The sequence below is a fragment of the Typopeltis vanoorti genome, chromosome 10 (assembly GCF_054136105.1).
Source record: "Typopeltis vanoorti isolate ZY-2024b chromosome 10, IOZ_Tvanoo_1.0, whole genome shotgun sequence".
NCBI classification, from domain to species: Eukaryota; Metazoa; Arthropoda; class Arachnida; order Uropygi; family Thelyphonidae; genus Typopeltis; species Typopeltis vanoorti.
In genome coordinates, this window is record NC_143558.1 from 46,950,848 (window position 1) to 46,973,285 (window position 22,438).

The 22,438-nt window shown below is 34.7% G+C and overlaps 1 protein-coding gene across 3 annotated transcripts in view; it reads right to left on the bottom strand.

Moving 5' to 3' along the window:
• Positions 1–588: 588 nt before the first annotated feature.
• The window catches only part of LOC150102392 (SPARC-related modular calcium-binding protein 1-like), a 176,481-nt gene continuing 154,631 nt past the window's right edge, over positions 589–22,438 (bottom strand). For all 3 annotated transcript variants that reach the window (XM_090399230.1, XM_090399231.1, XM_090399229.1), the window contains 4 exons: positions 15,260–15,356; positions 8,327–8,408; positions 5,165–5,333; positions 589–1,629 (listed from right to left, as the gene is read on the bottom strand). In XM_090399230.1, the coding sequence (XP_090255356.1) occupies positions 1,577–1,629; positions 5,165–5,333; positions 8,327–8,408; positions 15,260–15,356 (401 nt within the window). In that variant the 3' untranslated portion in view covers positions 589–1,576. The remainder of the gene's footprint in view (positions 1,630–5,164; positions 5,334–8,326; positions 8,409–15,259; positions 15,357–22,438) is intronic.

Genomic DNA, 22,438 nt, shown 5'->3' on the forward strand with positions numbered 1-22,438 from the left:
AGAGATGAGAGACAATATCAGGATTCTGGAGTGCTGGCTTTGTAGAGAGAGAGAGAGAGAGAGGGGGGGGTGAAGGAATAGGGATTGCAGAGTTTAGTGGATAGGAGGAAAAGAGGTGATATGATAGAAACATTTAAGTTAGTGAGAGAATTTTATCAGATTACTCTGGAGGGGATAAAAAAAAAGGTGGAAGGTGAGAGGGAAGAACCAGAAGCCATCCCTGGAAGTTAGTAAGAGTGATGAAAAGGAGTGAGGCGTACATTTTTTTACATGAAGAATTGTTTGTGAGTGAATTGAATGCATTACCAGAATATGTTGTTAATGCAGGGAGTGTTGAGGATTTTAAGATTTAGTATGATAAATCAGGTTGTCAGAACCTCTCACGATGAGTCTGCCGACTCCATGGAGGACGTAATAATAATAATAATGATGGCTGTGGTACATAACTTTTTTACATTCATCCCTGTTGTTCATTTATACAAAAAGTCATGGGAAAATTTTAAAATTAGAAGTGAAAAAAAATCCATCTTATTTTCTGTAAAAAATTATAGTATCATACCTTTTTTATTTTCTAAAAATAAAGCAGCATATACATAAACTTGCAATCAAAACAATTAAGATGAATTAAAAGTGTACATTTTTATCTCACTTCGGTTAATGTAAGTGAGATAAAAGAAAGCAAACAAGATAAAATAATGATACAAAATAAATACCAAAGAACTCAATATTTATGTTGAATTGCTCAACAACCCACCTAAAATTCAAGCTCAACCATATTGAAAAGATATCTCAAAAGCATTATATCAAGTTTTCTGAGCTGACCTTTTTTTATTATTTTGATTATTTTGCATATAATTTGTTCAACTGCAAAAAAAATACACAATGGTAGAATCTATACAGAAGATATTTCTTTTTTTTTTAACTACAACATACAGATACTGCTGATTTTCACTTTATAATTAAGAAATGAATAAAATTATTAGCATGATTGACTCTGAAAGTAATGTTTAAATTTTTAAGGAAAATTTACGATAAAGAATTGAAACATATGAATCTCAAAGTTTAAGCACATGCAACTTCCTTCTAACATATAAAAAATAAATAACACAGAAATACAATGAAGTGGTTTGCTCAGTGTGACCCATATAAGAGCAGTTTTATAACATAAGCCTCACTTTGATAGACTGAGCTTGAATGTGCAAATAATGCTGTAGTGCCCACACCATTGGAAGACTAGTGTTAAGTAGGACATCTTGTGACCGAAGATTCACTGCTCATTGAGATGCCATAAAAAATTCATTGTCAAATTCATGTTTTGGCACTTGATGTTGAAAAGCAGTTATTTACACTGGTTTTAAAAATAAGAGCACCTTCATTTCACATAAAAATCACAATGAAAACATATTCAGTTTGTTGCTTTTAAAAGTGCTGCATCTGTCTTTCTTTCAGTCACACACACACATACATACATATCTATTTTGATCCTTGCATAGTCAGTATCTTGAGATCCAGCTGTCATGGCACAACGTCACTTTAGACACTGCTCTGTAATAGTGAATAGATTGGATGAATGTTATCACTCTTTCAAATATCTAGTGAATGGATTACGACCAAGTCTTTTAAGTCCTCCTAAAAATAAAGATCACAAAAAAGAGTAAATATTAAATAAAACAAATAAATTTAATCTTTATCAGAATTCTTTATAAGCCAGATAATTGGGAGTGAATGCCAAATACTAGGGGGGGGGGGGTTTCTTAAGTTTCAAGGTGAAGATACAGCATTGCAAAGGTAGAAATGGTGAGAATTATCAGAATCAACTAATTTATATACATATTAATATTGCTGTTAATTTGAGAAAACACCACTACCATACTGACATAACACAATTAGTATTCAAACAAAGTTCAGCAAGTAATATCTATGGTTATGTCCTATCCATGAGTAACAACACAAACTCAAAAACATTGCATAAAACTTAAATATAAATTTAAAATGTAAATTAAATTAACAAAACTAATACCAAAAATTATACCTAATATTAATAGAATATGAATTATATGTAATCTGATAAATATTCTAGTTAGATGTACAAAATGAATGTATTTTGCATTAGATTGCATTGTGTTATTTCAGGAAATTAACAATGTAAACTAGATAATAAAAAAACTAGCTTTCTGTGCAATTTATAAGCGGTTACAAAATTGTGCTTTTTTAAAATCTTGGCCACCTTTAAAGAGATGTCATGAATATAAGTGATGGTGATGGATTTGCTGTAATCTATATTTGGAAGGGAGGTCGATACCTAGTGTTAGAATTCTTTTTATCTGGGGGAAGGTGTAGCCATTGGTCAAAAATATGTTTTTTATGTGGGTGAGTTCTGTAGTGAGAGCAGTGTTATCTGAGCAAATTAATTCTGACTGGTGGACTAAGATTTTTTATAGTTCTGTATTGTTGGGAGGGTGATGTGACTGTTGATGGATGTATTACCTGGGGGGGGGGGTCTGTAGATGGTGAAGGCCAGAGATCCATTTGGATGTCTTGTAACTAGGGTGTCTAGAAGGGACACACTGTTGTTACTTTCTATTTCTGTTGGGAATTGGATCCCTGGATGTTGGTTGTACCAGTAGAATAGGAAAGTGTGTGTAAGGCATCCAAGACCATATGACCAAATTGTGAACACATCGTCCACATAGTGTAGCCAAATGGTGGGTTTAAGGGGGGGGGAGAGAATTTAGGACATTCTTTTCAAATGTCTACATGAAAATGTCAGTTAAGAAGGAAGAAAGAAGAGAGCCCACAGCTGTTCTCTCTCTATCTGTAGAAATTTCCTTGCCAAGTTCACATTGGCTCTTATCTAAGCCAAATTTCTTTTCAATATCCCAGCCCTGTTTCAGTTCATGATGAACTCGGGCTATTTTGTTTGGCAAGGAAAATTCTATAAGCAAACAGAACAGTAATGAATAGGTTTGCTGCATTTGATTTTTTTTTTTTTTAATTAAGTTGTTGCAAGCTGCAATGTAGGGCAAGTATGATGCTGGAATTTTGCTCCTGAGCCACTCATGGTATTCTAGATTTTTTTTTTTTTTGGGGGGGGGGGGGTACATTTGCACACTTGTTGGAGAACTAACACTCCATAGTGGTTGGGAATTTGGATGGAATGAGAGAGATGAAGGCCTTCATTCCAGTAAGAATAATGTGTTATTCTCTCTGAATAAGTGTTTGGATCTGAAGAACAGAAACTAGTCAGAACATGGAAAGGAGGAGTCACAGAGATCATCCCATTTATCACTCTTAATGCCAGGAAGATACCAAAAACTGAGAATGATTGAGTGAAGGAAACATGAACAAGTTGTGGTTTGAATTGACAAGAAGAATGGGCTGAATGTTTTGGCATCTACAATGTACAAAGTGTTAGCAGGATGGTGAGGATTGTCTAGTATTTGGTGGAGAGATGGACTATCCGTAATAGGTCAGTGCTAATTGGCAAATACCTCAGCATCTGTGTCTGCTTGATCAATGGAATTAGAAGAGGGATGCCAGTTTGTGTTACAAATACTGAAGTTCCTGAGAAAATCTAGCTCATCAAAGAGGTCAGGATGATTATCAGAGTTTGGAGAGTGATAGAGACAGCAAATTAATGCAACAATGTTTTGTAAGAAGATTGCAAGCCAGAGAGATTAAACACAGAGGATTCAAGGCTTTGCATTCAGTTACCTCAAATTTTCGTTCTGTTTAATGCACAAGCATTGCATTGCACTTATAGTAGCAGAAAGAATTATGTAAAGCATAATTTGGACAACTGAGATGGATGGTAGTTTTTGAGACTACCAGCTGAATTTCTGTAAGGAACAATAGGTCTAGTTTGGATGACTAGTAGTGTAAAGTGGATGTGGAGAGTTTTGTAAGAATTATTTTTTCTGGGTTTTTGTTGCTTTTTAATTTTTAATGGATTTTTATTTTCTGAATGATTTATTATGGAAGATTTTTTATAACCTACAGTACAACTATTTGATTATGTTGTCTTTCTTTATTTGTTAAGCAGAAGAGTGTTAAATAAAAAGAAGTGGTATGCAGTGGAAGGTTGGGAGGTGAAAGCCTCTCAAACACATTGCCATAGGCAAAATTAAGTCTCCTGTCTACACGTGGCCTTGACAATTCATCCTGAATGCTACCATACTCAGACACCTTCCAGGCAAAACTAGCAAAGTAAGTGGCAGAAAAGATTTTCTCCAGCTGATCAAAAAGCCTCCTGATTAGTTACTATCAAGTTCAGCTCATATATATATATATATGAGCTGAACTTGATAATAACTCTCTCTCTCTCTCTCTCTCTCTATATATATATATATATAATAGAGAGAGAAAGAGAGAGATTAGTTACTATCAAGTTCAGTTCATATATATATATATATGAATGTTTTTCAGCCAGTTGCTGAATATATATATCCAGCAACTGGCTGAAAAACATAATTTTACTGATGCACCCTGAAAGAGAGTAGGTGTGGGTCTTGACACTGTGATCTACATGTCCTATAGGAGTGTCACCTATAATGCATATGAAGACAGGATAGAAACTGGAGCTCTTACTTTGAAGACTGAATACAGCAGTTGGATTATCCCTTCATGCAATCATCCTTCCGAACACATTCCCACTTATGCATGCTTCTACTCCATGAGAAAACTGTGTAATTTTTGTTTCAACAAGAATGCATTAAAATTTAACTTCTACATATATATAAATGTCAGCTTCTAGATATCCATCCATTACTAGTATACTAGGAGATATTTACAACATTTGACTATCACTGGGAAACAAAACTGTTATTTAGGTTATTAGTAAATTTCCCTATGATATTTCTGCAGAATTCTCAACAAGCATGAAATTGTAATAATTTGGCTTCTTCCAAATTATTACAATTTGGAAGAAGCATGTAAATAGAGATAAATGATATCTCTATTTACATACCAAATTGATATGTAAATAGAGATATCAATTTTAATGATGCACTTCATCACTACATTTTGCATGGCAATGAATACAGCAGTCACACCATACCTAATTTTGAAAAGGAAGACAGTAAAATTATGCTTTATTTTCTATGGAAATCAATTTTGTTCCTGCAAGATAAAATATTTTAATTGGCCTAATTCTGTGAAAACTTACCAGTACATGTTAACCATTCTTTCATGGTAATTCTGTTGTTCTTATCAACATCACAGTATCGAGGAAAATTGCGCCAACATTTTCTAAGTTTTCTTAACTTCTTTCTTCTCTTATTGAGAAAAGTTTTCCATTCTCTACGAAATGCATTCCATTCTCTTCTATCCAATGACTACAAGAAAAGAAAAATAAATATATAACAGAATTCAAAAAATAAAAACCTTTTATTCCCTTATAGATAGTAGGCAAGGCCATTTTAACCCTATCTTTTTGGAGACTGAGGGGCAGTTCCCCACCAGTAACCAATCAGAGATAACTAGTCCAAGACAATCACTAATTATAAGCAGCATCCAATGAAGAGATGGCTGACAAGTGTTGCCATGTCTTGGTCCTTAACCCCAAAAAATATGTTATTGTCTGAAACAGTGTGGGTTTTACAGTCAATTTTCTTGAGTTTATGGGGCAAAAACCCTGAGTTTCCAGCAGAAACAACCTGCTAGCCTGTGCCAGAGATCAACTAACTCAAGAACCAGTCGAAAAGGCTTAGAAAAAGTCCTATCAGTGACTAGAATCGAACCTAGTCATTCTTCAGACAGCCTAGCACAGAGGATGCAAATGCCATTTCCACTGAGCTACATAGGCCTTTTACAAAGAATTCATTGTGCTGAATGAATAAATAAATATTTATCCTAGCCAATGAAAGTGAATTTACTTTTCACTGATCAAGCCACTTCAGGACTTCAATAATCAGGGCAGTGTTTCACACCAAGTGATGAAATTCATCTACCACCTAAAGATAATCACAAATATCCATAACCAAGACAGGATTTAAACCCATAACTAGCCCAAGACAGCATCTTGGTTGAAGAGCGGGATGTTAACCACTTGACCAACCAAGCTGCCAAGAAGAAAGTACACTTAATATTAATAAGATGGTAAGACTTGATGATATATATACTATGTGTTTATGGGAATGTGCCACTGAATTAATAATAGCACTGATATACCTGTTTAATGAGGGTTCTGCAATGGAGTGAGTCCCAAAGTAGTGGAAGAAAAGCACAACTGATCCACTTCACAAAGCAGATGATAAGACAGATGCTTCAAATTATAAGCCAATCTGTGTGTCTGGAGTAGTGGTTAAGATACTGGAGAAGTCGGTAAGTGGCTAAGATCCAGAATTTGGATAATAGTAACTGTATTTTCTAATAGAAATCCTTAAGACTTCCTTGAACAGATAGATCTGTTCAAGGAAGTCATGCGTGAGCAATTTACTTGTAGAAATTGTTTGTTACAAATGCACATCAGTGGTATGTTTAAATTTTACAGACCGTTGATGGATTACCACATGACAAGTTGGTAATTAAACTGGAATGGATGGGATTAGATAATTGATCAAAGCATTGGATAGGAGATTAATCTAATAGGTATCAGCAAGCTGTGTATGGAGGGGGGGGTGCAGATCCTGGAAGAGGATAGTCATTAATGGGGATTATTTTGGTACTGACTGTTGTTCTTTAATGATATTGGGAGAGGTTTTAATGACCTCTCCCAATATCATTTGGGAGATATCAATATCTCCCAAACAAATTGATGATATCATCAATATCATCAATTTGTTTACAGATGATGCAAAGCTAGGAAGAATTATTAAAAGTAGAGCAGATGTAACTTTTCAGAAGAATTTGAAAAGCTCGTGAGTGGGCAAGTGAATGGAGTTCAATGTTACAAAGTGTAAAGTTTCAAAATTTGAAAAAGGATGAAATGCAGAGTATACAACTGGTGGGGATATCCTGCAAGAAATGGAGGAAATAAGAGATTGAGATGATGGCAGAAAAGAGCCTAAAATGTAAATGACACATTATGACACAATCTTGCAGGATATCCCCACCAGCTGTATACTCTGCATCTCATCCTTTTCAAATTTTAAAACTTTACACTTTGTAACATTGAACTCTATTCACTTGCCCACTCACAGGCTTTTCAAATCCTTCTGCAAAGCTACATCTGCTCTGCTTTTAATAATTATTCTTAACTTTGCATCATCTGTAAATAAGTCCATATGTCATTTAAACCTGATCAAATTCTCTTGTATATGGATTTGATCAGTCTGATCAAACACTTAAACAAGAAAAACTTGATCAGGTTGCATATGGATTACTGTGCACTTAGTTTTCAAGTGGATAGGGTGCAGAGATAACTGACTAAGGATGTTTCCAGTCTCTGGAATGTTGGATATGAAGAAAAATTGAAAAAATGCAATTTGTAAAATTTCATGGATAGGAGTGTGTGTGTGGGGGGGGGGGGGGGGGTACATATGACTGAGGCATACAAAGTTACTTTAGGAATTGTTACCATATTAAATTGGTAACAATTTAATTAGAAGATATTTTTAATGGAAGGGGAGGAAACATCTATGGTAGCTGTATAAGAAGGATGTGAGCAGGGGAGTAATCAACGGAATTTTGCACGAAGAGTGGTTGGTACATGGGATGAATCGTCTTGCTGTGTGGAACAATGAATGAGTTAAGGTAAAATTTAATGAGTTATGCATGTGTGTGATGGTGGGATCTCTCATTATTAGGAATACAGCACAAAGGAACAATAAAATACAAGTCTATTAGATCCTATATGTTGTCCGTCACAGAGACATCATCAGGGATACAATCCCAAAATTGTAAAAGCACACACAAAAACACTCAAAACAATGTGGGGGTAAAATAAAAAGGACCTGCTTTGGACTTGTTGCCTCACAATGCTCCACTTTTAATATAATTCAAATATTTAGAGATCTCCAGCTGCCAAACTGTGAAATTCATACTAATTTCATAGGGAAGTCTATTAAATAAGTGCACTATAGGTCACATCATTATCAAGTAGGTTTATTTCATAAAAAGGGGGGAATTACTTTTTCTACATATCCTTATATATGATAGCCATAACATATTGCATAATGAATCATATTCTCATAAAAATTAAACTGTATGCTACTTTAAAACTCTGGGAAACAGAAATTTCTGAATTCAATATCAAAAAATATAGTATATTCTATTTTATTCAGGAAAGAAAGTTTTTGTTATTCAACATTACTGCAGTTATAAATTGTTACAGTCTAAAATTTTATCTTTCAGTGAAGTTGATTATATAGATATATCGCTGTTATACCTGATTATTATTGCCGTCCAGTCTAGATAATTTCCATCTTGCCATTTTTTCTTGATCTTCACTTGAAGATAAATTTAATGCACTAGAAGATATAAAAATAATGGCTAAATTCATAATATTCATTAATTGGGGGGGGGAATCAAAGGACAAATTAATTACAAAATTTCTTTGGAATCTATAGCTCTATATATCTGAAATCTGGGAGGAATATTTTGTTTGAAAACTACTTTAGATTTCCATGGCAAATTAGTTCAAGTATGTTATTTTCATTCTGAACAGAAACTCTAATCCATCCTCTCTCAAACGTCCCTTCATGTATGGTGTTCCATGATCCTGATATATTTTGATGTGGCATGCCTCCTCTGCTTTCTCTCCATGAAACTAGGTGGGATTGGTTTTAATGTTGCTAAGTACTTCTTAGGGATAATGATCAACAGAGACCAGAAGTTCAAGAGGTCAATCACTGCAATATTTATGCGATATCAAAAATTACGAAAACCACATACCATATGCTTTTTGTTATCATAAAAAGAACACTGACATGGAGATATTAAGGAAATAGTTATCACTGTACAAGGCACTGATCAGACCACACCTTTTTTTATTTTTTTTATGTGGCTGCATCCACAACAAAAGGTTAAAAAGTAAACCTATAGTTGCATTAGCCTACTGTGGGTGGGTGGGCTAAGATTTTATTTTTTTTAACTATATTTATTTTTTAAAAATTTTTTCTTTCTTTACATAATCCAGAACCCTGTTCTAGACTCCAAACATGGAAATCAAGTCATTTTATGCTTCTAAAAAGTGCGATGGCATTCTTAGACTATGCAATGAAATTCTTCTTTCACCTAAAGACATTCACAGACATTCATTCCCATCACAGGATTGAAACCTATAGCCTTCTGGTGGAAGAGTAGATGTTAACCACCCAGCCAACCAGGACAACAAAGCTGGACAATTACTTGAACCATTATGTCCAAATCTGGTTACTGTTAATATTTTGATGAGGAAACTCTGGAAATGATGCAGAGCTGAGTAACTAAGGCAATATCAGGACTTTGAAATGTTAGAATATGTTGCAATGCCAGAATATGCTGTGAATGTGAAGAGTGCAAATGAATTTGTGACATACAGACATGTTGTGAGATGAGTGAGACTGCTGATTAGTCTATTGACTGCATGGAGGCCTGCTAATAATAATGCAGGTCAGTATTCTCTAATTATCCAGTGAATAACTAGAGTAGGGTGCATGACACTTGCCACAGGCACAGCAGGGGATGCAACAAATCAGGAGCACAACAATTTATATAAAAATAGTTAAAAAAGTTTTTTTGTTATTTTATTTATCTCATTATTTTCTTCTTTATTAAACAACTGCTTCAACAGAAACTACCAGGTCAGGCAGATAAAACATCGCTTTCTTTCTATTTTTCCATAGTCTTTCTTCATTTATATTGCTCCAGCTGAAGTTTATTTTTTCTAGATCTTCTCATATCTCATTGCTGTCTTTTCTGTGGTCTTCCTCTTGGTCTTTTCCCTTCAATATTCATTTCACATATTCTTCTTGGTATTCTTTCTAAATTCATTCTTGTTATATGTCCAAACCTTTTCAAGCAAGAGTTCTCATTTTGTCAAGACTTTCTAGTCCAAAAACATTCTTAATATCAATGTTTCTTATTCTAACTTTCCTTGTTTTTTCCAACATTCTCCTCAAAACTTTCATTTCCATTGCTTGTATTCTAGTTATGTCTCTTTTTTTTTTTTTTGTTAATCTCCATGTTTCTGCTTCATAAGACATAATGGACAAAAAGTACCTTCTGTTAATCAAAGGCTCATACTTCGGTGGGACCTTACTGTCCTAAAGTAGAATACTTGTGCTGTTAAAAAAAATTTGACCCAGTGAAATCTTCCTTGATCCTCTGATCTAACCTTCCATCATTAGAAAGTACACGTTTGAAATATTTGAAGTTTTCACTACCCTTCAAACCTTGATTATTCAGCTTAACACCATTAACTTGTACAATTTTCTCTATGATTTAAAACCATGCCTTTACTCTTCTTGCTATTAATATATAATCCACAGTTCTGTGTCATATCATTCCATCTGTTCAGTTTCTTTGGTATCTCTTTTTCTGGATGTGCATGAATCACCATAGCCTCTGCAAACATAGCTGTTTCTCCTTTCTGGTCATTAACTATATCTAGGACACTATTCATTGCTACAATGAACAGCAATGAAGATAACACACTTCAATTTGAAAAAACCCTTACAGCAAAAATCAAATCAACAGTTGATCACTCTTTTCTAAAACCAAACTGCTCTTCTCTTAGACATTCTATTTTATCCCTTATTCTTGTTGCTATTATCCTTTCATAAATTTTTGCACACTGACACAATAATGTTATTCCTCTACAGCTACTACTCTCTTCTTCCGCTTCTCTTGCATTGGAATAATAATCCCCTCAGTCAGTTGTCAGATATCACCACCTTTCTCCTGCCAAACAACCATTTCAATCCTGAACTACTAGAAGCTCTGATCAATTCAACAGGCAAATTCTCTATGATGGTCAGCATAGAATTGTGAAGGGCAGGTCGTGTTTTAGCAATCTGCTTATATTTTATGATAAGGTGAAAAATGTGTTGGATAAGGGAGATTTATGTACAATGATATTCTTGGATTTTGCCAAAGCATTTGATATATTACCAAATGACAAGTTGGTGTATAACCTGCATAAGATGGGATTAAATAAGAGATTAGTTAAATGGATTGAAGACTAGCTTTCTGAGTGATATCAATAAGATGTATATGATAGAACAGTATCTCAGAAAAGGAAAGTGACTAGTGGCATGTCTCAGGGTTCTGTTCTTGGACCCTTGCTATTTATCTTATTTGTTAATAATATTTCTTGTGGATTGGCTGGGGATCTTCAAATGTTTGCTGACAATACAAAGTTAATTATCTACAGGACGATTTGAATAGGCTTTTAGCTTGAACAAATAAGTGGGGCTGTAGTTTTAATAATAATAAATGCAAGGTGCTACACTTTGGGGTGCATAGATATAAGGCTGCATACCGTTACTGGTGGAGCCGTGCTTCAGGAATGGGTGAGATTCAAGATCTTAGGTGATGGGTGACAGTGGGCTAAAGTACTGAAGGCATGTTGCAAGTGTTGTGAAGATTGCACATTATATTGCTGCTATGATAAGGAGTAGACTGACATGTAGGGATAAGGAGGTGATGGTGCCTATGTATAAGCCATTAGTCAGACCACACATGGACATAAGACCAAAGTGACATAAGGATGCCAGAATGTTGGTTATGTAGAGAAGTTAGGGGAATGTAGATTGAAGAGTTTTGTGGATAGCAGGAAGAGGTGATATGACAAAGACCTTCAAGCTAGTTAAGGGATTTTACCAGATTAATACAGAATTTTGAAAACCTGCTAAAAAACGAAATATTAGTATTCAAACACAACTAATATATAAAAAACCCTGAAAATTATAACAAAAATTTAAATGAAAAAATTAAATCATATTCACCACGGTTACCTCTTTTAGCTTGTTCAATGATATGAAATTTTGTATTCAAATCTGTAAAGTTTGAGATGCACCAGTTTGCTTTTGTTTGAAACAGATTTGCTAGCATCACGTTTGCATTTTTGTGGGTGTGTGATAACTAAAGTAAACAATTCATCATATCATAAAATTATAGTAAATCACTAAAGTTTGCTTTTAGTAATTAAAATTGTTCAAATGTTCTGAAATCCCAAAACATACAATAAAACAAGTATGTACTCATTCAATCATAAATACACACGATTGCATTGTCTTGATGGATGTGTGACCACAGAATATTTTCTTGCATCTATTTTCACTATTGTGCTACCCACACAAACACATCTTGCTATCTAGTATGATGAACAATTGAAGATTTATTCTTTCTCTCTGCGTAACTGGAAACAAAAAAAAACAAATCTAAAACATTAATATGCAAAAAAAAAAAAAAAAAAAAACTGGATCAAAATTTAGTGGACTTGAAAATACATTGTATTTATTATTTATTCTCTAGCATGACATTCTTTTGGATTCAGTACTCCCCCCCCCTGCAAACTACATACGTCTCATTGAATTATCAGTTACTTGTATTTGAATTATCAGTCAAAAAAGGGTATACATGTAACTACAAAGCTGGTGATTTATGACAAACTATGGGAGCAGCCTTATATTATTATTATTATTATTATTATTATTATTATTTTATTATTTGACACCTCCAGGGAGTCCAAAGACTCATCGAGGGAGAGAGTGTGCCAACAGCATTGAACGATTGGATTGAACATTGAACGATTCCAACTACTAATCGCGCTCAAACTTACTTAACTGAGCCATTAGTAGCAGAGGCTCTACCAATCGACCAACCTTTGCCGGAATATCACCTCATGTATTTCAAGAACGTGCTAGGGAGATGGCAGTGCTTTCAGCCAGATTGTTTAACTCAAGTCTCAACTCTGGTAGGATCCCAAGGAAGTGGAAAGAAGGTAAAATGGTTCTGTTGCATAAAGGAAAATCCAAGGCAAAGATAGCAAATTACTGACTGATCAGAATTTCAGGAGTCTGGTCAAGGTACTGGAGAAGTTAGTTAAGGGAAAAATTTAAAAATGAGTGGACAGGAATAAGACTATATTGGGGGGGGGGGGGGGTTAGCTGATTTCGTGAAGATACATAATGCCTTTAATTTTATATAAATTACGTGGATATTGAATCCAACATTTTTCCAAGCCATATAATGTTGGATTCAATATCCACTTAATTTGTATAATTTTGCATCGCTGAAGTGAAGCCTTTTTGGCTCTTTATCTCAGTATGCCTTAGTAATTTGCTCACTTTTTATAATAAAGTGATAACAACTGAGTTGGAAAAAGAAATATGGCTACACAGTGATACTGCTGGACTTTGTAAAGGCATTCAACAAGATACCACATGAAACTGGTTACACAAACTGAAGCAAATGGGAGATGGATATGAAGCTAGTGATATGGATAAAAGGATGGCTGATAGACAAACATCAAAGAGTAGCATATGGAAAATTGAATTCAGAAGAAAGCTGGCAACTAGTATTGTAGAGTTCTATGCATATGCCACATTTAATTTGTATATTACTGATACATGCAATTACCTGAGGGGAAATATTCAGTTCTTAGCTGGAGATGCAAAAAAACTGGACAAAGCAATAGTTAATAAAGATGATGGAGAACTATTGCAGGCTGATTTAAAAAGAGTATAGATAAAGTAGAATGTTGTCAGTTTAATGACTAGGGAAATGTATAACCTTACATGTTGCAATGAATGTGTAAGGTTATGCATTTTTTGATGAAATTAATGAGGCTAGGCATCTAGGGTGGTGAGATTAGCTGGTTATTGAAGACCATACTGAGAAGCAGAAATAAGGAAGCTATTATATCTCTGTATAAGGCTCTGATATGGCTCAATCTGAACTGGACTATTGTGCAAGTATGGTCACCTAAGTTTCTTGAGAATAAGAAAGAGATCGAGAGGATCCAGAGGAAGGTGACCAAGATGGTTGCAAGTCTATAATATGATATGCTCCTTATGTACACAGATTAAAGACCTGTGAGTACAGAAACTGGGGAGACATAAGTTTTAGAATTGATACATAGGAAATTTTACATACATGACTAGTGGGTGAGAACTAGGGATCAGAAAACTGAGTATGGCTGGCAAGGGCATAAGGACTACAATTTTTGTTAGGAGAGTGAAATGGGTCAGTCATAGTGTTTTATCAATGAATGATTTAAAAGCAGCGTATGACATATTGCACAAATGATGAATTAAATAAATGTTTAGTGGGCCTCCCACAATGAGTCTACAAACTTCATGGAGATGCCCATATAATAATAATAATAATAATAGCAATTCAATTTATGAACATTTCGAGATGCACATTACATTCATACAATAGGACCCAACTTTACATAAGAGAATATGTTTGTCATGGTCTGTTTTATAATAGGATAATGGCATGCTGACTAGGTTCTTGGCTCAGAGAGTGGTGAAAGAATGCATTGGATTGCCAGAAGCAATTGCGAACATTCAAATGGTGAATGAGTTTAAGGAGAGGTATGATAGGTATTGTGTGAATGGTGATTAGTATGAGTGTTGGTACATGAGTAGGGGGAGAACGGGTCACTTCTGGAAGTTGTGTAGGATGACTAGGAGGAGGACTGGGTTCTTGGCTTGGAGAATGATGAATGAGTGGAATGAACTGTCAAAGGTAGTTATGAATGCTCAAATGGTGAATGAGTTTAAGGGCAGGTATAATAGGTAATGTGTGAATAATGGTTTTGTGGGTCTCTCGCAGTGAATCCGTTGATTCCATGCAGATACCTATATAATATTAATAATAATCATTATGGCAAACCAGAAAAGTATAGAATATGAATGAATACTACCTTCACACAAAAACAAATGGAAGAAAACTACATTACCACACAGAAGCCATTAAAAATCTGAGAGACTATTTTTGCATTAGCAATGAAGCACACCCTTAACTTTAACAAGTATTGCAGAACTAACATAGCAAAAATCTGCAAAATCTGGCAGACAGTCATTGCAAAACCACCACTTCAGTCCAACGATTGTAGAATGTATTATAGATAGCCTTAGACAGTGCCATGATAGGATGCTAGTTGTTTAATTAGTTATAATTTTGAACTGTTTCCCCAATTACTTGATTGTAGTGCTTTGCATTCTGTGACAAATGTTTTTTGTACTTTCAGGATGCTGGTATGAAACTGAGCAAATTATCAGCTGAATAAATTAACATATTTATTCTTGTATATTTGTTCTTGTGTGCTGCTGTGAAATAATTCCATAAAAAGTTAATTTGAATGAATTATCATTACAATACTTGCCTCCAAGACGTATTTCGAGGCAATGATTCTTCCATTTGTTCTTTGATGTATCGCAAAAATTCTGTTAGGAATTTTTGTTTTTTCTGGAGGGAACAGCCTGTGAGAAAATAAGAACTATAAGTTTCAAAAACTAGGAATACAAAAAATTTAGTTTTTCAAATGTTATATGCAAAGCAGTATTTATTTTGCTAATGAGAATTTCATATAATTTTAATATATTAGAATTTATTATTTGCTACACTGATCGGAATCTCCATAGGATGCACTGGGTTCACCTGAGTTCACATGATTCATATTTCTGCCTAAGCAAAAGTACTGATGAAAACAATCTGCATTATCAAATCACCTAGACTGCTCACCAAGTGAACAAATACAAAGAAAGTGAACATGTTATCAGTATTAAAACTGATAGCATGTTCTATAATTTAGCTGGATCTCCTAAAAAAAGAGCAGACAGTGCACAATGGCTCCTCACTTTTCTGATATTCAGTTTTTTTATTTCTTTTTTTCTTAGCACTAACAAGTGTAAACTGAATTTCAGCTCTCCAATCAGAAGTAATTCAAAGTATTACTTCTGATTGGAGTAATTTTCTAACATAGCTGTGATCAGTATCACCCTGGAAGTTTAGTGAAACATAATTAAGTTTCAAAAAATAATTTTATTCATAACATTAAAGTATTAAAATCTTTTGGTTTTACTGGCTGTCCAGTGCATATTCTAATTATTTCCCACACTTTTATTTTTTATGCACTGAATGTCACATTATCTACATAATGTATGAATGCAAGAAAAAAAAAACCACTTTACTGTGGATGTTATCATCACTATTATTACTAATTGAGCATTTTCACTGAGTGAGATATCTCACAATGAGGCTAGTGACTCCATGGAGGTTTGTTAATAATATAATAATAATAATAATATATATATATATATATATATATATATATATATATATATATTATACAAGCACAAACATTTCATCCTAATGAAATCCTATGTAATTAGGATGAAACATTGTGTTTACATTTAACCTGCTCATCACTTGCCATCTAAGAAATTTACTCATTCTCGTGCTTAACACAATCTTACAAAAATTCCTGAGATCTAATCTCATTCTTCCTCCATTGCCATATTCTCCAGTCTGTGAATAATCCTTTTTTTTTTTTTAATAATAATCTGGTAAAATACTCTTGCTAACTTGAATATATTGATCATATACCACTCCTAAACCTATCTGTAACTGCAGTTTACACTTATTCAAACTCTCTCTCTTAACTGATATTTCAGATGTTTCATTCTTACTCATCACTGAATCCTCTCCAGTTTTCTAATAATTGATAACCATATTTATGTACAGAAGTCCATATGCAGTCTAATTAATACTTTATAAAGTGTTACAACAGCCTTCTTGTCAGTCTCTTCCTTATCATAGCAGCAATATAATGTGTGGTCCTCATGCAGTGCATACACAGTGAACTTAAGGTATCTGTCAACTGTCACTCCTGGATCTAGAATCTAATCCATGAATACAGTACACAGCATTACATTTCTGTAATCCAAAGCACAAAATCTTGCACTTGGCAATGGTATAATAAAAACTCTCACTTATCTGACAAGTTATAACCTATTTAAATCTTTTGGAAAGGGCTTGACACTGACATCACTTTCAATAACTCTTCCTAACTACTGTACATGTATGAACAGCAAACAACTGAATGTTCCTATTTAGACTGCTCCCAACCTCATTAACACATAAATTAATAGACATTGGGCAGGTAGATAGTGTTTCTGTTCTCCAACCAATAGGCCATGGTTCAAATCCCACTATGGACATGTAGGCATGGATGTTTGTGAATATCTAAAGTGGTAAATGAATATCATCATTTGGTGTGGAAACCACTTATTGAAGCTTACTGAAGGCTTGAAGTGGCTATATTTAGTTCCCAGAGCACTGGGAATCAAATTGAATTCCAGATTATGCAATCCTTAACCCACTGACCCTGCAGTGCTAATGCAAAATAAGTTTATGGCCTTCCATGCATGACATTCATATAAAGAAAAGAGAAAAGATCCTTGTGGCACATCAATAGTTCCATTCAACCCTTTTTTTTTCTAAGACATTGCTCTCCCATATATAACTTCATGTTAGCTATTCGAGAAAACACATTTGTTTCATTTTAGCTAATCTTGCTGAACAAGTGTATAGCACACCCACTCCCCAACCATAAGTTCAAATTTCATGCAGTATGCATGTTTGTGAAAATCTTTAATTAGTAAATTAGTTTTGTCACCTGGTGTGCCAACACCTATCAGACGCCTGAAGTGGCTTGTAAAAAATTCCATGTTTGTTGTCTATAACAAGATTTCCAGATTATCTAAGCATTAGTTCATTCACAGTACTAAATACACAATATCATGCTAAAGTAACACCACCCTTTTGCAAAAGTATACTGATCTTCATGAAGAATCCTGTGTCTAGTGCCTCAACCTTGTATTCTAGTTTTCACCAATCTTTCTCATACCTTAACTACAGCTATGCAGACAAGTCATTAATTAGAAACCTATCTTGGCTTTACTCTATCATAATACTTTGTGGTATCTGTCCATCAGCCACACTTTTATCCATATCACCAGTTTCATATCCATTTCCATTTGTTGTAACTTGTGCAACAGAGTTCCATGTGGTATCCTGTCAAATGCCTTTGCAAAATAAATCCAGCACTATCATAATCTAGCCATTCCCTTTATCCAACTCAGCTGCCACTCTATTATAAAAATTTAGTAAATTAATAAGACATGAGCAATCCCTCACAAAGCCATGCTGTCCCTCATAGGGTATAATATTCTTATCAATTTTTACCACCACTTCTGAGATACTCCTGAGTCTATAATTTTCTACCACAGACTTAGATCCTTTATGCAAAGGAATTATTTTGCTCTCCTTCCACTCTCTTGGGACTTGGCTAGAGCTGAGACTTCAATTAAACAGCCTAGTCAGAGGTATCACCAATTCCCTACACTGTCTTAAAATGCAAGCTTCATCCAACCCCACAACTTTATTTGCATTCAGATTCTGCAATATCTTAATTACCTCCAATTCAACGATCGATGTTCTCATATCAGTCCCTGTCATCTCTGCCATAACAATATCTTCCATCGTGAAGATGTTAAAGTTTTTGTCTCCGTAAATTCTTCACAATGAATGCTGACCACCGTGTAACCTTCAAAGAAATAAAAATATATTCACATGGATGATATGCCCTTGCAAAATGGTCACTGAGCAGCTCAACAATTTCGTCTCTGCCTCTGTTACCTCTCTACCATCTGCTCTCATTAAAGTTATTCTTCCATAGTCATTCTTCCTCCTACTTGCCACATAATGAAAAACTCTGAGATTTCTTTTTTGCCCACTTGGCTAATTTCATCTCAATCTGAATTTGTCTTCCTTACCATGCTGGTCACCTTAGTTGATTACCTTTTTCCTTATATACTCTCTACAACATTTTTTTTTTCAGCTTCTCCTTAATGATACTACTTATTCATCTAATTCCTACCAGATTTAACCTCCTAGCCTGGATGTACAGTGTGATATTGCTTCCTCTAGATATCCCTTGACAATCCCTCATGAACTGTGTACAGCCTTCCCTTACAGATCTTTATGTCACAGTACTGTTTCAAGTTGCAAAGCTACCTCATTAAGTGTATCATAATTAGCTACCTACCCAGGTCAAGACCATATGATCACTTTCCCCAACTGGAGACAATGTAGCCACCTTTAGATATGAACAGGTCTTCTGATCCTATAACCACATCTAACACTCTTGCACCCCAAGTCCCCTTTATCACTTTCTGCTTCAAGTAATATCTCTCCATTTCCTTCCTGCCATGTGACCTTTCCTCCTTCCAATCTATATCTCTGAAGTTGAAGTCCCCCATAATAATTACTCAACTTGCACTGGTACTAATCTGTTGATGCATGTCTTCCACATCATCCCTGGCCTATAGCAAACAACCAATTTTATATTATGTCCTATTGCCCTCAATCTCACACCAGATTGACTCAAAAGAACTGCTATTTGTCTGACTGACTCCTACTCTTGTTGCCTGCAATTCATCTGCTATCATCAGCAGTACCACACCCCCCCCTGTCCTGTCTACTCTATCCTCCCTGAAAATACTAAATCCATCACATTCTATATGAGAACCATGACTGAGGCAACTCATAGCAAAGGTGGACCAAGCTCTCATCACTCACTTATGGGAGATACTGAGACAAGGAGTGATGAGAGCTTGGTCCACCTTTGCTACGAGTTGCCTCAGTCCTGAACTACTTCAGGCGCAAACTTTGTTTGCCTACACTTGGGTAAAGGAGTAAACTAAATTTATTATAGTGTAACCAAGTGTAAAATAAACTTCTGACATCTTTCTCTAAATCCAGAGTAAATTAATAATAAGGTGGTACACCTTTTGGCAACTCGTATAAGTAAATATGACCTCTCCATTGCTTCTGCCTTAGTATCACCACTTCTGGGTCTGCCTCCCACTGATGAGACCTCAATAAAGATCGAAACCGGTCTGGGTAGTGGCTCTTCCCTTAATGCATAGCATTATACACGTCTGCAAGGAGATGTGCTTTGCATTATGGGAGATACTGATACAAGGAGTGATGAGAACTTGGTCCACCTTTGCTATGAGTTGCCTCAGTCCTGAATTACTTTAGGTGCAAACTTTGTTTGCCTACACTTGGGTAAAGGAGTAAACTAAATTTATTATAGTGTCAACAGTGCACGGGAAGCTGCAAGAATCACAGTATGGAAAACGTCAGTATTCCACATCCTTCATGGTGTATGAGTCACACCACCAATGAAAGCATCACAGCAACAAATTTTTCTTTTCACAAAAACAATTTTGTTTGCCCCAGTGACTTGGAATTCGCACGCATTCATTATGACCTGCCAGCGGTATGCCCTGCATTTTATAGAACTCTCATTTGCACATATTTGCAAATGATGTATGTGGTACAGTGCCCTCTATTGGTGAAAATTTGAAGTAAATTTTTTTCTCCCTGCCAAATAAAATCCCTCTCCTTGCGATTCCCTTTCGTGCAAACCACACTCTAATATACCAATTTTTCTCATTTTTATGAAGTATTGAAATATTTTGGAACTTATAGGACATTGTATATTGGAAATTATTATTTTAAAAAATAACTTAAATAAGTTCCTGTCGCCGAATTGAAGCCTTTGGCTCTTCATATAATTAATAATTTATTAGGACACCTTCTTGGCTATTCTCATAGTAGGGTATGTAAGTTCTGTTTGCTACAAACTTGGTATTACTAGGTCTACCTACTCACTGATGAGACCTCAATAAACATTGAAACCGGTCTGGATAGTGACCTCTCATAATGTAGAACAGTAATACAGCTCCTAGGAGCTGGGTTTCACATTATGAGTAAATACCAAGAATAGTGATTGGAGCTTGCTCCACCTTTACTATGAGTTGCTTCAGTGTAGCACTACCAAATGGGTCAGATGTTGCACTATCCAGGTATTTTGCTTACGCTTGGACGGACTCGCCAAACTTTATATAGTTTCTATATTCGGCATGAAACTCTTTGAGTTTCTTATTCGGCTGTGAAACAATATGGGATGTAATATCCCTTAACTTAAATAATCTCCTGAGAGCTTTATTGTCTTTGAAAATGCATGTTCATTTCTGAATGTTACATGCTATTAAAATAATATAACACCACTTAATGTTTAGAAAATTATTTTTAGTAGTGTTTTATTTATTATTATTATTGTTTTATTAGAAACTGGAAGATAATCAGTATCTTGATTGCATATGCATGTTACAGTAGGAGTAGCAGCTGCATAGCTAGTCTGTTAGCACCTTGGCAAATTTGTAGCTAAATATTTTTTATAGTGGAATAGTTTTGATAAATGTAATACATTCTGCCACTGTTGTCCTTCTGACGTGCCTTTGGCAACTGTTTTGGAGCCAAAGCATTCCTGTGTATCTGAGAAGAAGCTTGCTGAAATACTTATATATATATGTTGATTTTATGGAATAGTGTTTTGTAATTTGACATATTTTTGTCCTACTGTCTGTTGTGTTCTGTTTATAGGATATACTATTAGTTTACAGCACTTTACATCTGAGAGTCATCATGGGAAACAAAACGTGTGATATGTCATGTGATTTAAATCACTGAAAGTGGTGTTTTGTTTGGCTGCTTGTCAAGGTATTTTGTTTAAGGAATGGTCCATGTTTAATTTTGAGCATGAGAGGTATTGTTACTAGTATTTTTGGAACTGCTGTGCCTACTTTGTTAAGGTTTATTTTTTATTTTTTTAAATCTTAGGAATGGGATTCTGTTTTTAACATGAATTCATTTTTTTTTTTTGGTAATTATTTATTTATATTTATATATATTTATTATTATTATTTTTTTTTGGTAATAGCTTTGCAGTAAACTGATAGTTGATTTCACTGATTTTAAAACCTCAACTTTCAAGAACTGCAGGGGAGGAGGGAGAGAGATTTTTTGGTAGTGTATAGTGTATTAGTGTATTAATTTTTGATAACTTTGGCTAAAAATATGAAAGAATACTAAATAAGTTACCAAAAATTAATACACTAATATGTTGCATTCTGTAACATTCTTATGTGTGTTACTTGCATGTGTAACTGCTTTTAGCATTACTGGTGTGGTGGCATTGCTGATATCCCCCCCCCACGTTTTTTTTTTTTTTTTGTGTGCATGGCTTGCACTCATGGAAGTTTTTTAACTTATGCTGCATTGGTACTGTGGATGGGTTGTATGTGTTACTTGCATGTGTAACTGCTTTTAGCATTATTGGTGTGGTGGCATTGCTGACCCCCTCCCGCACGTTTTTTTTTGTGTGTGTGTGTGGCTTGCACTCATGGAAGTTTTTTAACTTATGCTGCATTGGTACTGTGGATGGGCTAAGAATTTTTTTTTCTATTTTTATTAATTTTGTATATTTTTTGCATTTTTATTTATTTCTTACAGAAAATTTTTTTCCAGAAACTCTGTTCTAGAGACCAAACATGAAATTTCTTTCTCAATGTTGTCTATTACTCAATATTATTAGAAACACCTATTCATAAAAAGTAATAATAATAACTTGAAGTACTGGAAATACTTC